General features: G+C 41.4%; 2 protein-coding genes across 3 annotated transcripts in view; one reads left to right on the top strand and one right to left on the bottom strand.

The window, feature by feature from the left end:
• Nucleotides 1–11,283, bottom strand: part of RGS20 (regulator of G protein signaling 20) — a 44,615-nt gene extending 33,332 nt beyond the window's left edge. Inside the window, exons 1-2 of one of the 2 annotated variants that reach the window (XM_061995465.1) lie at nucleotides 11,161–11,283; nucleotides 10,320–10,322 (exon numbers count right to left, since the gene is read on the bottom strand). In XM_061995465.1, the coding sequence (XP_061851449.1) occupies nucleotides 10,320–10,322; nucleotides 11,161–11,283 (126 nt within the window). The remainder of the gene's footprint in view (nucleotides 1–10,319; nucleotides 10,323–11,160) is intronic. The other variant, XM_061995464.1, reaches the window with a different exon arrangement.
• A 6,828-nt stretch (nucleotides 11,284–18,111) lies between these two features.
• Nucleotides 18,112–21,652, top strand: part of ATP6V1H (ATPase H+ transporting V1 subunit H) — a 45,771-nt gene continuing 42,230 nt past the window's right edge. Inside the window, exons 1-2 of the mRNA XM_061995143.1 lie at nucleotides 18,112–18,263; nucleotides 19,690–19,816. Coding sequence (XP_061851127.1) covers nucleotides 19,713–19,816 — 104 coding nt within the window. The 5' untranslated portion in view covers nucleotides 18,112–18,263; nucleotides 19,690–19,712. The remainder of the gene's footprint in view (nucleotides 18,264–19,689; nucleotides 19,817–21,652) is intronic.

The raw sequence follows: 21,652 nt of genomic DNA, 5'->3' as shown, positions 1-21,652 counted from the left end.
TAAGAGAAATGCATGCAGTTATCTGCACAGGGTATATATGAACAGAATAAACAGCACAGTGGGAAAGACTGGTCTGTCATAAAAGTAGCAACCATCTTTCAGAATCAAAATTTTCAGTGAACATTAAAAAAAGACTGGTTTGAAGAAATGTCCCTGACATTCAAGGCTGTGACTCACTTTATCAGTCTTCTGACTGGAAAACTATCCAGCTATTCCATGCCAAATAGTCCAGAAGATGTATATGCAAACTGAGAAAAAAACCTTTTAACCCTCTTATTTAAAGCCTATATCATGTAAAGCTGTTACAGATGTCCCATTTATTGACATGCACAATTCTGGGTAATACAGATCAGTAAATTGAGCAAGAGAAAACAGGAGAAAGGGATAGAAAGGAGCAACTCAGACACTTCCCTGGCACAGTCTGAGCATCTGTGCAAACCTAAGCACCAGATCCAAGTAATAAAAGGCACAAAGGGTGTGCGTGTCAAAGCTTATTTGACTTAAAACTCCAGGATTGGCAAGGAATCCCTAAAAGGAGATTCTCTTCCCCAAAGACATCTGTCCCAGAGGAATGCTTGTGTTCAAACAAATCAGTTTGGTAAAAGAAAGAGAAGAGCACAGATTTTACAAAATCAAGCATTGCATGGACAGAAGATGAATACTTTAAAATATTAGAATCCTCCTACCTCTCATAATAAATGATAACTGTTATGTAGTTCAAGAACAAATACTTTATCCTGTCTCTGTTTAAGTCTGAGCCACTGTTATTTACTTTTAACTTGATTACCTTCAAAGGAAATAGTGAAGTCAACAGAACAGTAAGAAATGTTTTCCTTTTTATTTGGTCTGAAAGTAAATCACACAAGACATCACAGGAAAGAAAGATCTCAGCTACTTCCTGAAATTAGGCTGTGCTCACAAACGGAATGGAATGAATAATGAAACAAAGCTGAGTCCTTCTCCTTTTTCTGTATGAATTCCTTGACCTACACCTCCCATCTCTAGACTCCTGAGAACAGTTTTGAGCCTTGTTGAAAGTGTAATTAAGCGCCTGCAACAATGAACCAGGAAAACTGATGTGACACCTTGCAAGACCATTGGCTGCTGCGTAAGTGGTGTTACTAGGCAGCTCCTGGTTCGTTGCAGTCTGTTCTTACCTTTAACAGTTGATATGGTATTTTAGATTGGCTTATTTTGAGAATAACAGTAAAAGTATAGTATTGAGGACAACTGGATTGGCTTGTTTTGAGAATAACACTAAAAGTATAGTATTGAAGACAACTTGCCTCCTGAGGTCTTTCCAGCCACATCTGGTGGTAAACTGAAGATCTGTTAAGTTAAAGATTTCATCATCTAAGTTCCTGAAAATCTCAGTGGAATTGGTGCCCAGCACAGGGATGGGCTGTGGGAAAGGCCAAGCTTTCTCAGAAATCAAAATCAGTCAGTAAGCAGGCACAGGCCCACTGCAGGCCAGGCTTCACTGATTCACCTGCTCACAGATCCTTGCCATTTCCCACATATTACCCTTCAGGACACCTTTTGGATGTGGCTGATAGAAAAATAACATTCCTCAGTGTCAAGATTTAATGCTTTTGATGGAACATACTTATGCTGCACATAAACAAGGTGCTTTCACCGCTTATGTGGCCTTTGGAAGAGTTTCTCCTTTGCATTTCCTGGCTTGGTGGGGTGTTAGCTTTGACCTGCTCTCAGGAGGATGCACCTAGCTGTTATCTAGCAACCTAGATGAAACTTGTGGTAGTTTTTGCAAAACTCTGATCTTGTTTTGCATTTTTCTTTTGACTGGATGAAGCTGATTTATAAATAGATGCAAATAAATGGGAGTAAAAAAAAAGATGTCCTGCTACTGCACAGAAAGAGCCAACGAAATGTAAGACTGAGGAGGCTCTAAGTGGCTTGAAATAAATATTTTCCCCTGGTGTCTGAATTTTTTGTGGGCAAACTGCTGTGAAAAAGCACATATGTGATTCATGGCTTTTATTTCTTTATTTCTTTATTTCTACCACTCATGGGAAACACATATCAGGTAGCATGCATTGTATACAAACAGGCAAGGCAGAGGAGTAAATTACCCTTCATGCTCCCTGCATATACAGCAAGGAGTAATTGACAGGACCAGCAGGCAGGGATAGTTAGGTTAAATATGGTTTTTTAACGGCAGGATGGTAAAACACTGGAGCAGACTGCCTAGACTGTGTTAGTGAGGTTTTCAAAAAGCAGGTGAGGTAAATCCATACCACAAAGGGCCTGAGAATGGTTGATCCTAGCAGCAAAGATCAGATGACACTTCCAAGCTCCCACCCAGAACTACCTTGAGTGATACAGTACTTCACATCCTTCTCCTGGTCACTGGAAGGATTTCCCAATTAGAGAGGACTGTCTGAAACCTGTGACCCAGGCACTACTTATTCTGGCTCTTAGGAATTCTGCTGGCATTCAGAAATCCCTGAGCACAGGTTGATTTCTCCTGACTCATAGACACCCAAACTAGATGCCTTTTTAAGATCTCCATGATCTTCCAGAGAACTGTTGCTTTTTCCCCCATATCCTTTATCTAAACTGTTGACTCTTGCTGGTAGCAGGATATCCTAAAATAATGTATTTGTAAATCTGAAGTTACCCACTCTCAAATTAGTTGATTTACACTTAAATTGAGTGGGTTATTTATTAAACAACGTGACATTTTGTTCCACTTCATGAAGGTCATCTTATATTAATGAAGACAGTCTCTGTAATTCAGGTCAGTCTAGGATTGTCTGGCTGACAAATTTCTGGAACTAGTGTAAAAACAGTTTATCTTTGGGTTTTTGTATTCATTAAGTTCTCTCTGACAGAAATATCCTAATCAGATGAGGATTCTACATTTTTCCATTTCAAAGGTGCACAGCTAAAAAGGAAGTTTTGGGGCTATTTCAAAGGTAAATTACGTAAATCACTAAATTGCAAAAACACATGATTGCAAATTATCTCTGAGGACTAGAAAATTTGCACACCATTAATATGCAAGTAATCCACCCATTAATGTGTAGTGCATTATTATTTTGACAACTTTTATAAAAGAATGCCCTCTGATTGCTGCCTGCGCAGCTATTATTGGCTCGTAGACAAGGCTGAGCAGTACAGCTAGCTATGCTCAGAACAAGGTTTCTGGATGGAAAAGAAAAATCTTTTATGAATTTAAAAAAATATATTATGCCATGTAATTACAAAACAATTTAAAAAGATAGTCACTGTGAAGAACTCTTTGTTTCACAGAATAGTTGAGGTTAGAAGGTGCCTCTGCAGATAGTTTGGTCCAACCTCCTGATCTCAGGCTTCCTAGGACCATGCCAAGCAGGGTTTGAATACCTCCAAGGATGGAGACTTCAAAGCCTCTCAGGCAAACCTGTCCCATTGTTCAACCACCTCCACAGTAAAAAAGCAGACAACTTTTTCTGCTTGACAGAAAAATTCCTGTATGAACCACATTCATCTGTTCTTATTATTATTCATATTATTTTTTAAAGGAGTTATATATAATGTTTGGAACTGCCTGGAGCAGACTAGCACACTATGGATATTCAGAGGAGACATGGGGAGAAGAAAACTCCAAATCAAGCATGAAAGGTCTCTGCAAGGCTGCCCAGGAGTAGCAAGCAAGTGCAAATGAGTCCCATCCACTGATACCAGCTAAGGCAGTAGCTTGCTTTGTGTCTTTCAGGACCAGGCTCACTAAAGGGTGCCCTGTTCACAGCATGTGGTCCTTTACAGCTCCCAGTGGGGCTCAAAAGGTTGAATTAGGCACCAGGGCCTGCTCCCTCATCCTCCATGGGCAGAGCTGGTATCTAAATATCTCATCTAAAAAACACCAGCAAGCTGCATGGGGAACTTCTTCATGGGGTCAGAGGAAACTCCTAATCACAGGAAACAGCATTTACACTGCATCTTTCAAAGAAAGTTATGGACCCAATTTGGCCCTGTTATGTGCATCATCCCTTCATTTGGGAGCTATAGCTCCAGCTCCCACCTTGCTCCCATCCCTAGACTGTCATGTCTGAATGTTGCTGTTAGCATGTTTGTTGGAGATACAGGAGATATAGGCTCAGATCTTTCTTCCACTCTGAATTTGAAAGGATTGATCTCCCAGGCTGGTGGCCTAGCTGCTGGAGGCAGTCTGTCAGCCTCGGCTTTCAGAAGTGCCCTCCCTGGCTTGGATCTGGCTATCCAGATGGAGGGGAAGGAGGATGAGTTTCCAACCTAGCTGCAAATGGCCTTCCTGTGGATTTTGGTCTAGGCCTCACTGAATACCCGTTAAAAAGGAAAATGGAAGTATTTTGATTTCAGTCCCAGAACCTCATGTGGTAAAGACCCTTAAACACAGTAAAGCATTTCTCTCCCTCTATATCAGGAATATTATTATATAACAAAGAATGATTTCAACAGAAAGGAAGGACGGGGCTTCTGTTACCCTTCTCACAGGCACATTACAGTTAAGTGGTCAGGTTATTCTTCCGACATGTGTGGTTTTAAGTCACCTCAGGGGATGGTTTTGAACTAATTTCTGGAGTATGTCTGGGTCATAGAATCATGGAATCTTAAAGGTTGGAACGGACTTCAAAAGATCATCTAGTCCAAGCCCCCTGCCAGAGAAAGACCACCTAGAGTAGGTCACAGGAACTTGCCCAGATGGGTTTTGAATGCCTCCAGAGAAGGAGACTCCACAACCCATCTGGGCAGCCTGTTCCAGTGCTACCTCACCCTCACAGTGAAGAAATTCTTCCTTGTATTTCTTTGGAATCTATTATGTTACAACTTGTATCCATTGCCCCTTGTTCTATTATTGGACATAATTGAGAAGAGCCTGCCTCCATCCACCTGGCAGCCACTCTTTACGTATTTGTAAACATTAATGAGGTCACTTCCTCAGTCTCCTCTTCTCCAAGCTGAAGAACCGCACCTCTCTCATCATAAGGGAGATGCTCCACTCCATCATCGTTGTGGCCCTGTTCTGAACCCTCTCCAGCAGCTCACTGTCCTCCTTGAAGTGAGGGGCCCAGAACTGGACACAGTATTTCAGATGTGGTCTCACAGGTGAAGAGTAGAGGAAGAGGAGAACCTCTCTTGACCTACTGCCCTTCTAATACACCCGGGATGCCATTGGTATTCTTGGACACAAGGGCACATTGTTGGCTCATGCTCATCCTGCTGTCCACCAGGACTCCCAGGTCCCTTTCCGCTACACTACTCTCTAACAGTTCATTCCCCAGCCTGTACTGGTACATGGGGTTATTCTTTCCCAGATGCAAGACTTCACACTTGCCTTTGTTGAATTTCATTAGATTTCTCCCTGCCCAACTCTCCAGCCTGTCCAGGTCTCGTTGAATGGCAGCACATTCTGGTGTGTCAGCCACTCCTCCCAGTTTAGTGTCATCAGCAAATTTGCTGACAGTACCCTCTGTTCCCTCATCAAGGTCATTAATGAATATATTCAACAGTACCAGTCCCAGCACCGACCCTCTAGGGACTCTACTAGATACAGACCTCGCACTAGACCCTGCTTCATTAATCACCACTCTCTGCCTTCTTCCCTTCAACCAGTTCACAATCCATCTCATGACCTGACCATCCAGCCCACACTTTCTCAGTTTTGCTGCAAGAATGCTGTGGGAGACGGTGTCAAATGCTTTACGGAAATCAAGATAAACCACATACCCTGCACTGGCACCATCTATCCAGCTGGTTACATCTTCACAGAAGGCTATCAGATTGGTCAAACATGATTTCCATTTGGTAAAGCCATGTTGACTGGTTCACGAACAAAAGGAGAGACCTAGCTCTAATGTCACTTGTGTTTCTGTCGATGGCCACCTCTCCAGAATAGTGGCTTGCTGGATCCCATCCCTATGTACTCAGTTACACTCTTCCATACACAGACACTTGGACTCAAACACATAGGCTCCAGGGGTCATCAGCACACCTAAATGCAGCATGCAAAACTGCTGGTCACTGAGGTGACCACAGCCTCTTGTGGATCACAGTGTTTTTACCTATGAGAGTAATTATTTAGTAGGTATTAATGTTTATTTTGGATTCCAGTCCTGTACTTTTCACTTTCATCATATTGGCTTCTTTTAATTCCTTCAACCTATACAGAAAATTGTAGGAACTTTACCCAGCCAGCAGATTTGTACTCTGATGAACCAAAATCATTGCAATACTAAATGTCTTTACCGTAGTTACCAGTACTAATGTTAAGCTAACAGATGTCTCACTTCAGATGACCAGATGAAAGCAAGGACTCTAACTCAAGAAATGACTAACACAGTCTTTTTTACAGCATGGATGACCTAACCCTAATAAGTCCTAAAGACCTGTGTGTGGAGTAACCCTGAAATACAGCCTTCTTTGCCCCAGCAGTACTTAGTGACTTCTGAGTTAATAAAACAGGTTTTCCCTTGGAGGAATTCTCTTGCAAATGAGAAACCACTTCCAATTTCTACCTGACCCCTCTTGCAGGGTTTAAGGGCTAACAGCCCTTAATTCACCCAGCAGGTCTGCTGATGAGATGTGCATCAATATTTTACTGGACTCTGCAGGTCTCAAAAGGATTGACACTTAGTTTGTAAAAATATTCAGGAGTAGCCCTTTCTTAACTAGTAACAATGCTTCAGGAACAAAAAAACCCCCCTTGCTATAAGGCATACATGTCATAAAAACAAAAATAACCAGTACAGAAAATCACAGAGAATGTTCTCCAGCTTGTCCTAGCAGTAATTTTGCTTACTTTAAAAATCAACTGCATACAATTTTACCTCATTATCTTTAACTATTCAGCAAAACACCTACTATTTTCCCTAACTAAAAGTATACTGTATTATCAAAGTAGTTGTCTATAAAACTAGGTGCTCATAATTGGTGCTCCTAAATATGCTGTAATACTAATATTTCTCTTCCATAATTCTGTCTTCACGTGAAACGTTGCTGAGGAATAAAGCAGAGCATCAAACGTTTCAAATTTTACATCTGCAGTGTAAGAATAACTGTTTCGGCCAAGATAAAGAATGTGAGCTGCCAAGTGATTCAATCCACAACCATACATACAGTTTGCATCCCTTGCCCATCTCAAACATAAGAATTAGATAAGATGTGACTACTAAACTGTGTTTCAGCCTATTTAAGTAAGCACAACACCTGCTGAAAAGAACAGAAATAATGTATTCTCGGTAGAAGTTACTGCTTGGTTTGTTCCAATGACACAATCACAAGCTTTAAGACATACACGCTACCACACCTATGTTTGAAAACAGAATTCACCAAATAAACACTCCTGACATGGAAATGTATTTGGGAGAGATTATACTGACCAAAGAGGGTGAGTATATTTACTAATATCAGGACTATTCTTACTCTTATAAAAAGATGAAGACAATATCTGACTTCAGAGAGACTGTTAACAGTAATAGGAATTAATGACTCACAGTGACCATCAGCTGAGGACACTAGAGAACGTGGTAAAGGAGTGTAATCACTGAACTAGCACGTTGTCCTTTGCAAATAACATCTCTTATGATTTTTGTCCTTTCTGGAGTTGTTTGTGAATGGATCCCTATATTATCAAACAAATCAGGATTCACAGCAGTTGCCAAACAATTTAGATGAGCTATGCATGGTCACGAGCCATTTCTGCATTGTGTGAAGTTCATGGAATAATGTTTGATATCTCCAAACCCAAAGGATTTCTGCAGAGCTTAGAGTAACTAAGTGAGGTAAAACGGATGTCATACTTCCCGTGTGCTGTTCTTCCAGATAGCGTGCCCATTTCAGTTTCTGCCTGGCCTCCCACACAGATCTCAAATGGCAGGACTTGACAATCAGAAAGATGCTGCTGCTACAACTAGGTTATCTATCACTAGGCCTCAGCCTAGAGACTGATGTTTAAAGTGGCTTAATACTTGATCTCTGCCTTTCCTTGGCACACACCGTCTCATTTAACATTGCTTTTCACCACCTCTCTGCTCTGTGCCTTGGGGAAGAAGGGCAAGAAAATCCTTACAGGTAAGGCAGATCTCAACAGAAGCTGGAAAGGATTCTGCTTCCAAGGGAGCAGCAAGAAGAGGGCTGCTCCCTCAGGGAAGGTGAGCTGAAAGCCAAGGGGATCCCACAGCCTATCCCACAGCACCTGAAGCAAAGCAAACAGGACAGACGTAGAGGTGATTCAAGCAATGTTCAGATTGTAAAGCAATATCACAGTAAGGTGGAAGTCAGCCCCTTGGATCAGTGTTAAGATCAGGTCCCACAATCATGAGGCAAGCCCATGGTCACGAGGGTCAGCCAAGATCAAGCCAGGAATTCAGGCCAGGGTGAAGGTTAAGGTTGCAACCAGCTAACTCCACCACCAAATGGGGCAAGGCTGTCACTCTGCTGCAGACCAGCATTCCTTCTACACAGCTCAAGCAGGTAGGGAAGAGGCCCTCAGAGCTGAGCTGAAATGGAGCTGCTGAGTTCATGGGTGAGGGTGGAGGCTCCAGGTGTGGCTCGTCAAGGACATTAACACCTATTAGTACCCTCAGAGCCCTGCCACTGCTGTCCTATCTGCATTTGCCTAGTCAGTCTGTAAACCCTATCACATCTGGAGCCTTTATTGTTAGAAATCATGTTACAGAAGTGAAATGGGTTCTACACAGATGTAACCTGGATGTAAGCTAAAATATGGCATCTCTGTGGAGAACATTCTCATCCTCTTCTGAGGAAGTGATGACAATGAGCTTTGTGTAACAAGATTTTGGCCAAAATTTATCATTAAGAAAAATCTGCGGTGTATTTGCAACCTCTCACTATCTCCTTGTGCACGGTAATTTTTAGGGGTGTTCACTTTGTTAAGTTGCAAAAAGCTCATTGTGAAAAGACAAGAATCTGTATGTGTTAGCTCTGGTTAAGTCCTTGCCTCTTTGTGTTGAGGTTGGTAAAAGTAGTTTATTCACTTTTGCTTTTTAACACTTTTATAAATCAAAAAGCAAACATGTCAGAGGGAAAGGCTTTTTAAGCCATGCAAATGGAGATTAGAAATAAACAACTCAGTGAGTTAATTTAAATGTCATGAAGACAATTTAAAAGGCCTACCACTTTTCACAAAACATTTCTCTTGTTAATTCAGTTTCTGTTTGAAAGCATGTTCAAGAATAAAAAAACCTAATTCAGGTGTTCTGTTAAAAGAGTTGAGATTTATGTGGTTTTTTTTTTTAATACCAATTTATTTAATATTGAAACTTTTTTACTGTTTGGCATGTTGAATCAGATGACAACTTGCTGTCAGAAGCAGCCACTGCTCACGCTCAGAAGCATCAAATTCAAAGCCTTGTGTAAGGTGGAAAGGAATGTGGGAATTAATGAGGACTCAGGAATCGGTGTGGTCAAAGACCCTGTCCATCACACAAATTATGGGTCTAAGAATATAATTTATGTATAGTGACCAGTGTTGCATATAGAAACATTTTACCAGAAGGAATCTGAACTTTCTGCAGGGTTCAATGCCACTAGAAAAAAAAAGAAAAAAAGAAAGTTGTGATGTGATCTTTTCTATTTCTGGGAGTGTGACAGACAAACTGGTCTTGAATCTTACAAACCTTACAAACTTCAAGCTGATATCCTAAGTACTAGGAAATCATGTAAATCCATGAGGTGGTTACAGAGCATCTCCTGGGCTTTCCTGGCACGCTGTCCCTGCTACCAGAGGTGTGAGCCATGATGGTAGAGCTGCAGCATTTAGAAACATAAGCACAGAACAAAGTAAATGGGATAGATAATCAGCAGTAGAAGGGAAGCTGGCAGCACTGGTCTTTAAGGAACTGTGAAGATTAAGTGGCCTTGAACCTTGCAGGCCAGGTTATTTAGGTCCCTCTGTAGATATACTCCTTTGCAGAGCAGAGAAATTATTCTTCTCTGAGGTCCCTTACTCAGTCCTGTGCACCATGTTCTCAGAGACTTGGCAACAAACTACAGCTTCAGGAGAGAGCCATAAAAGGATCACCAAGTTGGAAAGAACTATTCACCTGGAATGAATAAAAGAATGGCTAAATGAGAAACTGCTAGGAACATGAGCTGTGAATAACTCCATATATGAGTTTCAGTACCAAGGGTTAAATCCAAGAGCCATTGTGCTTGTGACAAAACCCCCTGTACCTTCAAGAGGACCAAGAAGTCCTCAGGCTCACATGCTAAATGGACAGATAATGAGACAGAATGACACAAAATTCTGAAAGGAGTGTACTTGGTTCATTATCAGAGATAGTTTCCTGATAGTGGCAAAGCAGGCTGAGTACTTGCTCTCGGCAAAAGCAGTGAAAGTCATTTAGGATTTCTGATGGGTATATTCCTGTAATTCAAATGAAATGGCCTCCTGGAAATGGACTTGCACTGGCTAAAGAGATGGATTGCAGAAGCCAATTCTTGCTTTAACTTGAACATCTGTAGGACTGATGTAGAATGGGGAACGGCTTCTTTCCCCATCTTGCCTTTTACCAACTCTGCCAACAATCTCTCCTCTCTGGTACTGTTAAGTCTGAAAAAAACCCAGACTTTGTCGTTTCCAAGAGTGTGTGACTTTGCTCAAGGTGCACTACTTCTGCACCAAAGTTTCTATAATGTTTCTTGCATCTGTCTCTTACACAGGAGAGTTCTGCTCACCACAAATAACATTGGTTCACCCCTCAGGCAGCCCTCAGGCTTTTGACAATCTAGAAGATATGTGACTTGGTTTTAGTTAAGGAAGTGGTTCAACTCTACAAGTGCACTGTACTTTACTGTAACACCCTAATATATTTTAGTATTATACTGTGTTTGATTTTTCTGAGATATCTTCTTTTGTTAATTATCAATAAAAATAATCTGCATTTTCAGCAGTAAGAATTATAGACCTCTTCAGTGTCTAAGTAGCATGAAACATGTTTTCCCTCACCCTTTTAATGACAGAGGTTAGCTTCTTCTGTGGAACAGAGCACAGAGAATGAGGCTCAGGAATAAAAGAAAACTACATGAACACCAATGTCTTGGTGACAAACAGTATATGGCTGTTATATATGACATGAACACTTTCTTTGTTTTCCAAATACATCATGTTTCCCCTCCGTCAGGACATTTGGATAACTCTGGGTTTTGTCTTACCTTGAAAATCCACTGTGCTGCTTTAATATCCTCTTCATCTTCATTTTGGAGGGTCTCCTTTACTTGACAGTTGTCTGTATGGTAGCTGTGAGTCCTGAAGTAGAGCAAAACTTGCCTCCACATTGAGAAATAAAAAGACTGTTCCCGAATCCAACCTTACAACAGCCTTTCCTGGAAAAGCAACACTTGAACGATGAAACAAAGCAAAATCACAGTCATTGGGCTGAATGACAGCAACACGAAGATGATGCGTCCTTACACTAATGGGTGGGTGTCAGGGTGTCTTGCACTTTGCCAGTTCTTCCTGCAGCCTCCACAGTCCTGGAGATAAACAGGATTATCTGCCCTCAGATATCTGCGGTGCCTCATCCCCTCAGCATCCTGCCAGCTTAGAGATTAGATTTACAACTTCTTAGGTTTTAGTAAATTGGAAAGGAGAAGACAGGCACATAGTAGTTGAATATGTGTCAGAGAAACAGGCTGTAACAATCATGAAACACATTCCATCACTTCAGAGTGAATGTATTTAATCCACCACTTGAAGGAAGAGGCAACTCAGCATGTAGTTATACTCTGCAGGCAGCACCAAATGGAGATGTCTGTCTTAGGTTGGTGGCATCTGTCAATCATGTTTTTTTCTCACCAACTGAACAGATGGTCTACTGGTAATCCATCCAGCCACAGTGAAAACACCACAAGAGCAGCAGCTATGTCTGCAGATAGAGACAAACTAAATATAAAGTCTAAGGCTCCAGGCAGATTATTAATAGATTATTTCCCTTACCTTTATAGAGGTCTGCTAGGATTTTGCCTTTTGTTTGTCAAAACGCACTTGCTCTTTATTTTTTGTGCTTCTTGAAATATGGATGGGAGAAATACAGAAAAATGAGAAGAAATATTAAATTACTGTGAAATTTTCATTAAAATAATTAGATAAACACTGCTTATACTTCTAGTCATTAGCAATGCTGTTGTAAGAAGAGTTAAGCAATTAATAGTGCTCCTTATGTTTCCTTCTTGCAACCCACAAGCAGACTGGAATCATAGTTACTTTTCAGCTGTTTCCTCTCTCCTGCTACAGAATCCCCTTTTCCCAAAAATAACAGGTTTAATTTAGAGTCTGATGACCATGTGCACTTGATCCTTAGTTCTGTGATAAAAGAAATATGTCCTACTTTTGCAATGCACCCATGGGGGCTTCATGCTGAAAGAAGTCACGCTAAGAAGACTATGCCCATGGCTCACATCCATTTCTTGTCATGCAATGTGCGTGCTGCTTCTTTCCATATTGCACTGGGAGGATGGGTTTGAAAACTTGGAAAAGCAGAAGCTTCCTCACTCAGAAGGTCTGATCTGAATCCTTGGATGAACAACCTTAGGGTAAAACTAAGTACATGCTTTAGGAATGGTAGCTGTTAATGGTGAAGCCAATCACTGTGCTTTTCTAGTATACAGGTACCATTTTGAAAATGTCCTCCTTTCCAAATTTTCATAGAATCATAGAATGGTAGGGGTTGGAAGGCACCTTTAGCGATCATCTAGGCCAACCCTCATGCAGAAGCAGGTCCATCTAAATCAGGTCACACAGGAATGTGTCCAGGTAGGTACTGAAGACTTCCAAGGAAGGAGACTCCACACCCTTCCTGGGCAGCCTGTGCCACTGCTCCCTCACCTGAACAGTAAAATAATTTTTCTTATGTTTAAATGGAACTTTTTGTATTCCAGTCTCATCCCGTTATTCCTTGTCCTGTTGCTAGCTACAATAGAAAAAAGGGATGTCCCAACCTCCTGACATTCACCATTTATATACTTATTAATGAGATCCTACCTCAGTCTCCTCTAGAGTAAACAGCGCCAGTTTCTGCAGCCTTTCCTCATAAGGAAGATGCTTCAGTCCCCTGATTATCTTGCTGGCCCTAAATTTTGCCATTTATTTATTTTTTTTTATTTGTCAATAGTATTTTGTGAGTTAGAGATGCATTTTCACTTTTCCTGACCTTCTAAGTATGTTTTGTTTGGATAAACTTTCCAAGCCATTTCTTGTACTCATGTTAAAAACTTGTACAAATATGCACAGGAGAGCCAGGTGATGTACAGAGTGCTGAAAGGTTAAATGATAGGTGTGCAAAACACTTCTGTAATTTACAGAATATATGAGAGACAACGATACATTGTTCTCATTACAAAAAGGAAAAGAGAACAGAAAAATACCCTCACGATCCAGCTGCCTGTAGCCTTACTGTGAGGGTGACTCATTTGCATTCATTTTTCTAGTACTAAGGTATTGAATATTTTTATTCTTTGTGTTCCAGGGAACTGATGACTTTTATTCTTACATGCTGACAGGCTTTTCATTTTTCTCTATATATTTCACACATCAAAAAAGTCATATAAATATAGCAACTGCAAGTGAAGCTGTACTGCCAGGACTTAATGGAGAAGCACCAATGTGACCAAAATTAGCTAAATGACAATTGTTTTACAGCACCTGAATCCTAAAGGATAGATGCTTATAAAAAAATCGGAGCACAGCATTTTTCCAATCATAACCTTTAGCAAGATCTAGTTTAGAGAATTAATCAGCATGGATCAAGCACCAGGTGGTGTTCTCCAAAGCTGATGACACAGGATGGGTTTGTACTGCTTGCTGCAGACTGCCTCTTGCTGTCATAGCGATGACAGGCACATAGGAGATGGGTTCCTGTAATGATTATACTATGTTTTTCTTTCTCAAAGCCTATTCTTGCAATGCAATGAAGTTTCTTAACACAGCGTGCCCCATCGGACTCACACTGAGCAAAAAGTTTCAGATGTGCCCAAGTGTCTAACGGGGGGGGGGGAGGGGGGCGGATAAGAAAGCATGTAAATCTGTAGCATACTCAGCATCCTCTATCAAGGACAAACACTGCCATCAAGATTCTTGCTACACTACTTAACATCTTTACTTCTGAGTCTGCTCCATGGCACAGACTCCAAACAGATGCTTTTTGCACTCTGTGGTAGACCTTTCTGCACTGTGAATGCTGATGTCAAGAGTTGTGCATCAATGCTGACTGTAAAGACTTTTCCTTCTAACCGAGGAGAGTCGATGTTTTTTGAGAGCAGCTGCAGATGTATCCCGCTGAATGCTACTTGGAAATAACTCCAAGTGAATGAAATCTACCTGTACCAATCTTGTCCACACATACAAAGAACTGCAGAGGTGTGAGACATGACTGTCCCTTACAGAGCAGTAATGACTTTTTTTCAGGTTCTGCATTTATTCCCTTACATGGCATAGAGGAATATATAAATTAAGTATATTCTCATACAGGTATATTCAGGAAGCACATATTGTTTCCACTCTCTAATATGGTAAATTTTGTTCAATAATTTGATTCCTCTGCTAGAGACTCTGCTGATGTGTCTGGTATAGATGTCATATTTGTTGTTTGTTAATTCCTTAAATGCCCCCTGGAACTCCTGTTAAAAAATATATGCTATCACTTTTACATTTCTCCTCTCTTTGCCTTTCTTTTGCTGCTAATTCAGTAGGTGTGTGCTTTCAGACAGTATGCCTCACTCCAAGGTTACAGAAAAGTTAATGGAGAATACTTTTTGCTGTAGCCTATCAACAACCTGTGAAAGGAATAGTAAAACCAGAGTCTGCCATTTTTGACTAAGTCAACATGCCAAATCCCAGCTTTTCAGATTTCGTTTCTGTAGAAAAGTAACCATGTTGCTGTAGTATCAAAATTTCAGCTGCAAATACTAATCTGTCTTCTTTTAGCCAGACTGAATGGATGCAGCTAGACTTTTGCAGGCCAATGAGGCAAAATAAAAAGAATTTGCTATGGAAAACAAAAAAGGATAACCAATCCTTTGGAGCATGCATGGATCTAATGTATGCTCCAAATAAGAGATCAAACTGGGCACCAAATCAAAACCATGAATTTATGATTCTCACATGAGCACTGCATACAGTATTGAGCAATACTGCGTGCAGGAGCTACAAGTGAGAGAACCACAATCCCATGCCTATTCATACTGAGGTTCACCCAGAGTACTCATGTACTGGTACTCAGGTTAAGCCAGGAGTGTGCTAAAGGGTGGGAGAAATATGCTGTGCAAAGTAGACTACAGTCCAGTGTTTTGGATGATTTCCTGGAAATAGGTGATCTCCAGCAGAAGAGATGGCTTTGCACACCTAGGAAATAATTTTGACTGTTACCCTACTAGATGGGCACATGACTGTACCTTCAGCAGTGCTGATCCAGTTTCTGTGGGTTTACTTAAACTATGAGAACCACTATTGGACTGAGCTTGGAAAGGTGAAGATGGAAGAATACCTTATCTGGCCTACGTAAGAGAAGGCACTAAGCTGTCAGTGTTTTCAGTGCTGGCACAGTTTGGGGTTTGGGCAGAAGTATTATTGTGGACAACTGAGAAAGTTTAATGGAAGGAAAGCCTGACATGCTTCCAGTTTATGTAAGGGCTGAATGGTAGGTTGAAGGATCACTGTACAGGCCTTTGATACCTTCATTCTGCAAACCCCATTTTAAAAACTTCAACCTTTCTTCAGATTATCTTGTAAGCCCTTTTTGTTTTGGTTTCTTTAAAAAATGGGTAGAGTCATGTGTATTATCATTCCTAATGTGTTTTGAAATGACTGTGGAAAAGGCAAAAATGTTTATTCCAGGTGCCTGATGCCAGACTCAAAACAAGAGTGGCAAATGAGCCATACCATAAAAAACAGAGCAGCAGCAGAAAATAAATGCAGAATGCCAAGTGACAGAAGTTACACTTCTAAAAGTGATCACAACAAATCTACATCCCAGCCCTGAAATAAAAATCAGAATCAAACTTTCCAAGTAACAGACCTTTATTAAAGATTGTGTAGAGATTTCTATGTTAGAGGCGAGGAGTTGTGCAAGCATTTCTTATTGCTGTATGTAAGCAACCCGCAAGAACACAAACATTTCATATTAAGCCTCAAATTTCCATGTGCTGGGTAACCCATAGAATCATATTAATGCATCTATTTACTATAGACCAGACTATACAGAGTGTGCACATGGCTTAGAAAGCTTACTTTTGCTAAAGCATAAAGAAATGCAGATGCTGTTACTTTAACTGTGCTTGGGATTTAGGCTCAGTGGCCATGTTACCAGGAAACCAACAGTTTATTGCGGTATGAAGACAGATCAGTTTTAAAGAAAAAAAATCTTAGGGAGATAGTAGGATTAATCAGTGGCACAATAATGAAAATCCTCCTTGAATTAAAAATCCTCCTTGAATTAAAAATCCTACTAATAGAGGTACTGGGCAGGCACAAGTTAAAGAACTATGTATCCTCTAAATGAAAAATACACACTCTAGCAAAATGAAAAGTGAACTGTTGACATCTTTAGGCCAGCTCTACATTGTCTGTCTTCATCTGCTCACACACAAAATGCTCTGATCTAGTTCTCCGCCTTTCCTCCTTATATATCAGCAACATTACCCCGCAGGACGGTTATGGACTAAGAGTGGTATATCTGTCTATTTCAGCATGGTATGACTGGAAAACTTCAGTCAGTAAGTGAAGAGTTTTTTCCTGGACATATGGAAGGTTAAGCCTGCTGCTTCCAAAACACTCAGCCTTCAGTCTGAAAAGTTTACTGCTCCTTTCACTTACAAAGCCTAAAATATACATGGCCTTTTTAAAAAAAAAAAAAAAAAAAAAGAAAAAAAAAGGAAGAAGTTGTACAGGGTGTATCTCTCACTGAGATATAACTTGAGAAAAAAGAAATTATGTGGCCCCAGCTGAGCTCAGGAGGTGATGGAGAGGTGTGACACCACAACACCAGTGACACCTGGTGCAAAACCACTGGGCATAGGCTGCGTAGACCTCTCTGTCATCAGTGGGGGCCCAGAATATCTCCCCTCTTTCCAGCTGTAGGAAAAGAGTAAACTCAATCCATTGCAGCAGTCTAGTGATACTGTAAAACTCAGTAGTTTAAAGAACCATCTAACATTTTTCTGTAAGTTTTGGAAGGCAGGTAGTCTTTATTGCAGTGCTGGATGCATGCGAGGATCGCTTTACCTAATGTGCATACTGCAAGTCTCTTCAGGCCAAGTTTATATTGTCCTCTTACATATATATGCATGGGTTTTCAGAATATATAGATATTCATGATTCTTCCTGGAACTATGTATAGTATTTGCACCTCTACTAAGCATGAGCTTTGAGTTTCTCAGGGTCTTCTGGGAGGGTCTCTGCTGGTCTTCAATGATCTTCACGACACTCTGGTAGTCGTTTTCTAGTGTCTATTATTTGAACTTTCTTTCGATGCATACACAGTGTGCGACAATCCATATAGCTTGTGTCTTCTTTTTGGTTAATTGGCTCTTCCTAGTTATGATTGCAAAGTACTTGGCTTTTGCTAGTTGTAATTGCAAAGCTCAAGGTTTCTTGAGTCTCTTATTTGTGCATACCAGCGGTCATTCAAGCAAACACCAAACACGACAACTGTGAAAGGTATAGTGGATTTTTTTTTCCCCCATCTTTCAGCGTTTGTTCTATTCATCAGTTAGCAGAAAGCAAGAAAACGCTAAACTGGGGGGAAAAAACCCCCAAAACAGGAAAGCCCTGGAGGCCTTTGAGTGCCAGAGGCGCTGGACTGCCTCCCATCTCCCCCTCCCTTTCCTCTGGGGAAACGCTGTCCCGTTTCTCTTCAGCAAAGAGCACTGCCGGGCAGCTACACGCCTGCTCGGCACGGGGCTAGATTCACACAAGAAACCATATACGTATTTATATGTGTGGGTGTACATAGCTGTGTTCCCTAACCACCGAGCTACAAATCTACTGTCGCCACCACAGCACCGATAGCACCTCCCACAGCTCCCCCCCAGGCACGGGCACCGGCGGCGCGCGCGCACGAGGGGCGACTTGTCCCTCGGAAGCCGCCGTCGCGGTCAGGTGAGCGGGGTCACGTGATAACGGCTGCTGCGGAGCGGTCGCGGAGGGCAGCGGCGGGGCCTTCGGGTACACGGGCAGTCCTGCCCTGGCTCTGACTGCCCTGCCGAGGGACGGCTGCAGCCCTCTCTCTTCTACGGCCCTCACCCGACGGCGTGCTCCCTAGGTGAGTGAGAGCTGTCCCGGGCCTTGCCTGCCACCGGGACGCACGGGCAGGCCGGCGAGTGGGGGTCTCTTCCCTTCCCGGGGGCTCTCCCCACTTCTCTCTCTGCATGGGGTTCCTCCTGGCGCTGCGACTGCCTGAGAGGTCGGGCCCTCTGCACCCTTCAGGAGGCGGCTGTGTTCGTGAGTCCTGGGGAGGAGCGGTGGTAGGACAGGGGCCGAGTGCCCCCCTCCCTCCTTCGCCTCCGTCCCAGCCGCCTCTCGGTTTCTTCGGCTTATCCATATAGCTTGCATGCTTCGGAAACCGCTGTTGCTGCCTCTGCTGCTCGAGAGGTGTTTAAATGGCTCTGTCTGGGCCGTGTCAGAGCTAGGAAGCCTTCAGTGATGCTTGTAGGACATGGTAAATGATGGTGTGTTCATGGATGTCCATTCATAGAACTAGCTTTAAATGGAGGACGATTCTACTCAACCATTTGTTCAGGGTAGTTCCTTTTTCCACTTTTATTAGAATCATATTTTCTTCCAGTCATACAACTGACGTATGTCTGGAACTGATGTTTGTTCAGGATGAGACAGAATGTGCTGGTTTGCACTTGCTTCTGCAACGAGAGCCAAGAAAGTCCAGAAGCAGTCTGCATGGAGAGGCTTGATGCAGTTTCGGTTGTAAGGAGTTCCTGCTCTGGCTAGTTCTTAGGCCTCTGCAAACAAACTTCTTGTTTTGGCATCAAAGTTGGGTGGAGTTTAAGCCATAAAGGAAGGGAAATGGAGAAAGAGGAAGTGGTGAAGGTCACTGTCAGTGGTAATGTAGTATGTCCTGCTGAAGAGCCTTGGTTTGTATTTATTTTTCAGTTTGATTTTTGGACAGTGATGACCTGTATTTTCTTGTGTTTTTAATTTATGTAACTTGTGTCTCTTTTCTGAAGTTGTAGTTCATGTGTTTCTAATGTCCCAATGCTTTTAGTCAAATACCTTGATAAAATCAGTCCTAATTCATGGGGAGGGGGCCAGGCACAGGGGAAATGTGCAGTGAATTTTAAACCTTTTCATCAGCCCTGATTTGGAGGGAGGACAGCTTCTGTTATCTGTAGAGTTCCTTTGGCATTATCGAAAATTAGTCTTTTTTCAAATAACTCAATTTGATTGCTTGAAAATTTACAACACTAGGAGTTATTTAGTAAGGGTATATGTCTTTGATTTTAGCAAACCTGTAATTAGTTACTCTTAGTGTTTAGGTAGGCTTTTTTTGTTTGTTTGTTTCAAATAAATGACAGTTTTAGGTGCTATATAAATGTTTGATTTCTCAGAAAGTACTGAGTGAAGTTTTAGGAAATGGGACACTGGAAAAATGATTTTCCTTTTTTTCCCATTGAAATGTTGGATGAATACTTTGCTGTTTAATACAAGGTCTCAAATCTGACTTGCATTTCTAGGTACAGTTTAATTATCAGTTAAGATGGATATCCGAGGTGCTGTAGATGCTGCGGTCCCAACGAACATCATCGCTGCCAAAGCTGCTGAAGTTCGGGCAAACAAAGTAAACTGGCAGTCATATCTCCAGTAAGTAAAAACTTTCCACATTGTTTCATTTTTCCCCTTTCCTCTAAAGTGTCAGAGTTATGGGGACTTTGACTTATACTGGAACATTAGGCTACACTGAAGAACATTCTGTCTTGGTCCCATGAAAGTAGTTGGAAAAAGTCTACATTAAATGGAAATGGTTGGGGAAAATTTTCTTGTGACTTATTACAAGAAAAGGAACTCCACTTCTGTGAACTGAATGCTAATAATAACAAATAATACAAATTTGCACAAATATGTGGTAAAACTGTCAATTTTCTTCTTGTCAGTCTCAAATTTATCCTTATTGGACTAGAACTCGTGTAAGAAAAGTTTACAGTGAGACTTGCCTGATACGTAGGCATGTTATCTGTATTGCTCAAGTGCCTTATGTGTAAATACAAGTAGTGCTAGCAAAAGTGGACTAGTAGTCCATGAAAGTAATCAGTACCTCAACTAAAGGAAGAATAGTTCTGGAGAGCATTTGAAACAAGTAAATGAGGGAGTAGAGTGTCACAAGTACTTCGATGTGGAGAGAGCTGTGTGCCATTTCAGATAAGCACAGAGTTTTTTCTGGAAGGTATATTGTAGCACTGGGAGTAGAAAGAGAAATATTGTCCAGAAAGCACATAAGGACAAGCTGAGGAAAACAGATTTGTGAATGAGGTAGGCAACAGGGAGAAGAAGCAGACTTTTACTAGTCTTCTGTACTCTGAAGTGAAATGCAGGAGTCTTGCAACCCTGTATTGCTCATGATAGATACTTATAAGGAATATTGGCAAAGTATATATTAGTGTAATCTCTTGAGACTCTACATGTAATATCAAATTGCTTCAGTGTTTGTTGCTTTCTAACCAAAGTAGCAGAAATCTTGATTCCAGAGGTACATGCAATGCTGGTGATGCTTTGTGATTTGCAAGGTGGTATAATGTTGATAAGTCTTTTTCTTTTCCCCAGATAGCTGCAATGCATAAATATATGCCGTGTATTAAAACAGAGTTGCACACCTGTACATGTGCAAGCTGGGAAATGCTAATATCTTATTAATGACTACCCACTTTACCTTGTGCTATGTAGCTCAGCCTTGCCTATTGTATTCATTCAGTTGTGTTATTTTATTCTCTTTGTGATTGTATATTGGCATGGTAAACTGGATTAAGGAACTGATCTGCTGAGGAAACTTTCTAGGCTTTTTTTTTCCCAGATGGATCAGTTGCTTGTTAGGTTTGCAGTGTGACATTAGGGTGGCTTTTCAGGAAAAAGAGTGATGGTATGGTAATTTGACAGTGGCAGCTACCAAGTATTTGTCAGACAATCTAAATGGCTTTTGCTATTCCTGTGTGCCCTGTTATCCATCTGGTAGGAAGTGTCTCCTTGGGAAAGCCTGTTCCTGTGCTGTCCTAGTGGCAAGGGAACAGCTAGCTTACCATTATTTGGGTCGAAAGTCAGTCTAAGTGAATGTGGGATAGTCTTTTTCACTGCATCTTTAGTGGGTCAGACTATAAGGCTGGTGTGATTCATTGGTTGCTTTTGTTAGTATGGGGCGTGGTTCTGTTTGGCAAGAAGTTGTATTTTGAATGCATCCCTAGTGTTAATTGCTTGACTATACTTTATGCTCTACCATTTATAATTTGCCTTTATGCTTGGGTTTCTGTGTCTCTAGGGCTGAGTAAGGATGGGGAAGTTTTGCTTATTTATTTGTCAGCAAACTTCCATGTAGTTTCTACATTCTAGATGTCAAATTATTTTTTTTTTCCCTGGGATCTATGAAAGAAGAATGCACTAATTATTTCCTCTCTTTTATGGGTTAGCCAGGTTTCGGAGGTTACTGTAGTG

This window comes from Colius striatus, chromosome 4, assembly GCF_028858725.1.
Source record: "Colius striatus isolate bColStr4 chromosome 4, bColStr4.1.hap1, whole genome shotgun sequence".
NCBI classification, from domain to species: Eukaryota; Metazoa; Chordata; class Aves; order Coliiformes; family Coliidae; genus Colius; species Colius striatus.
This window is presented reverse-complemented; position numbering and strand designations above follow the sequence as displayed.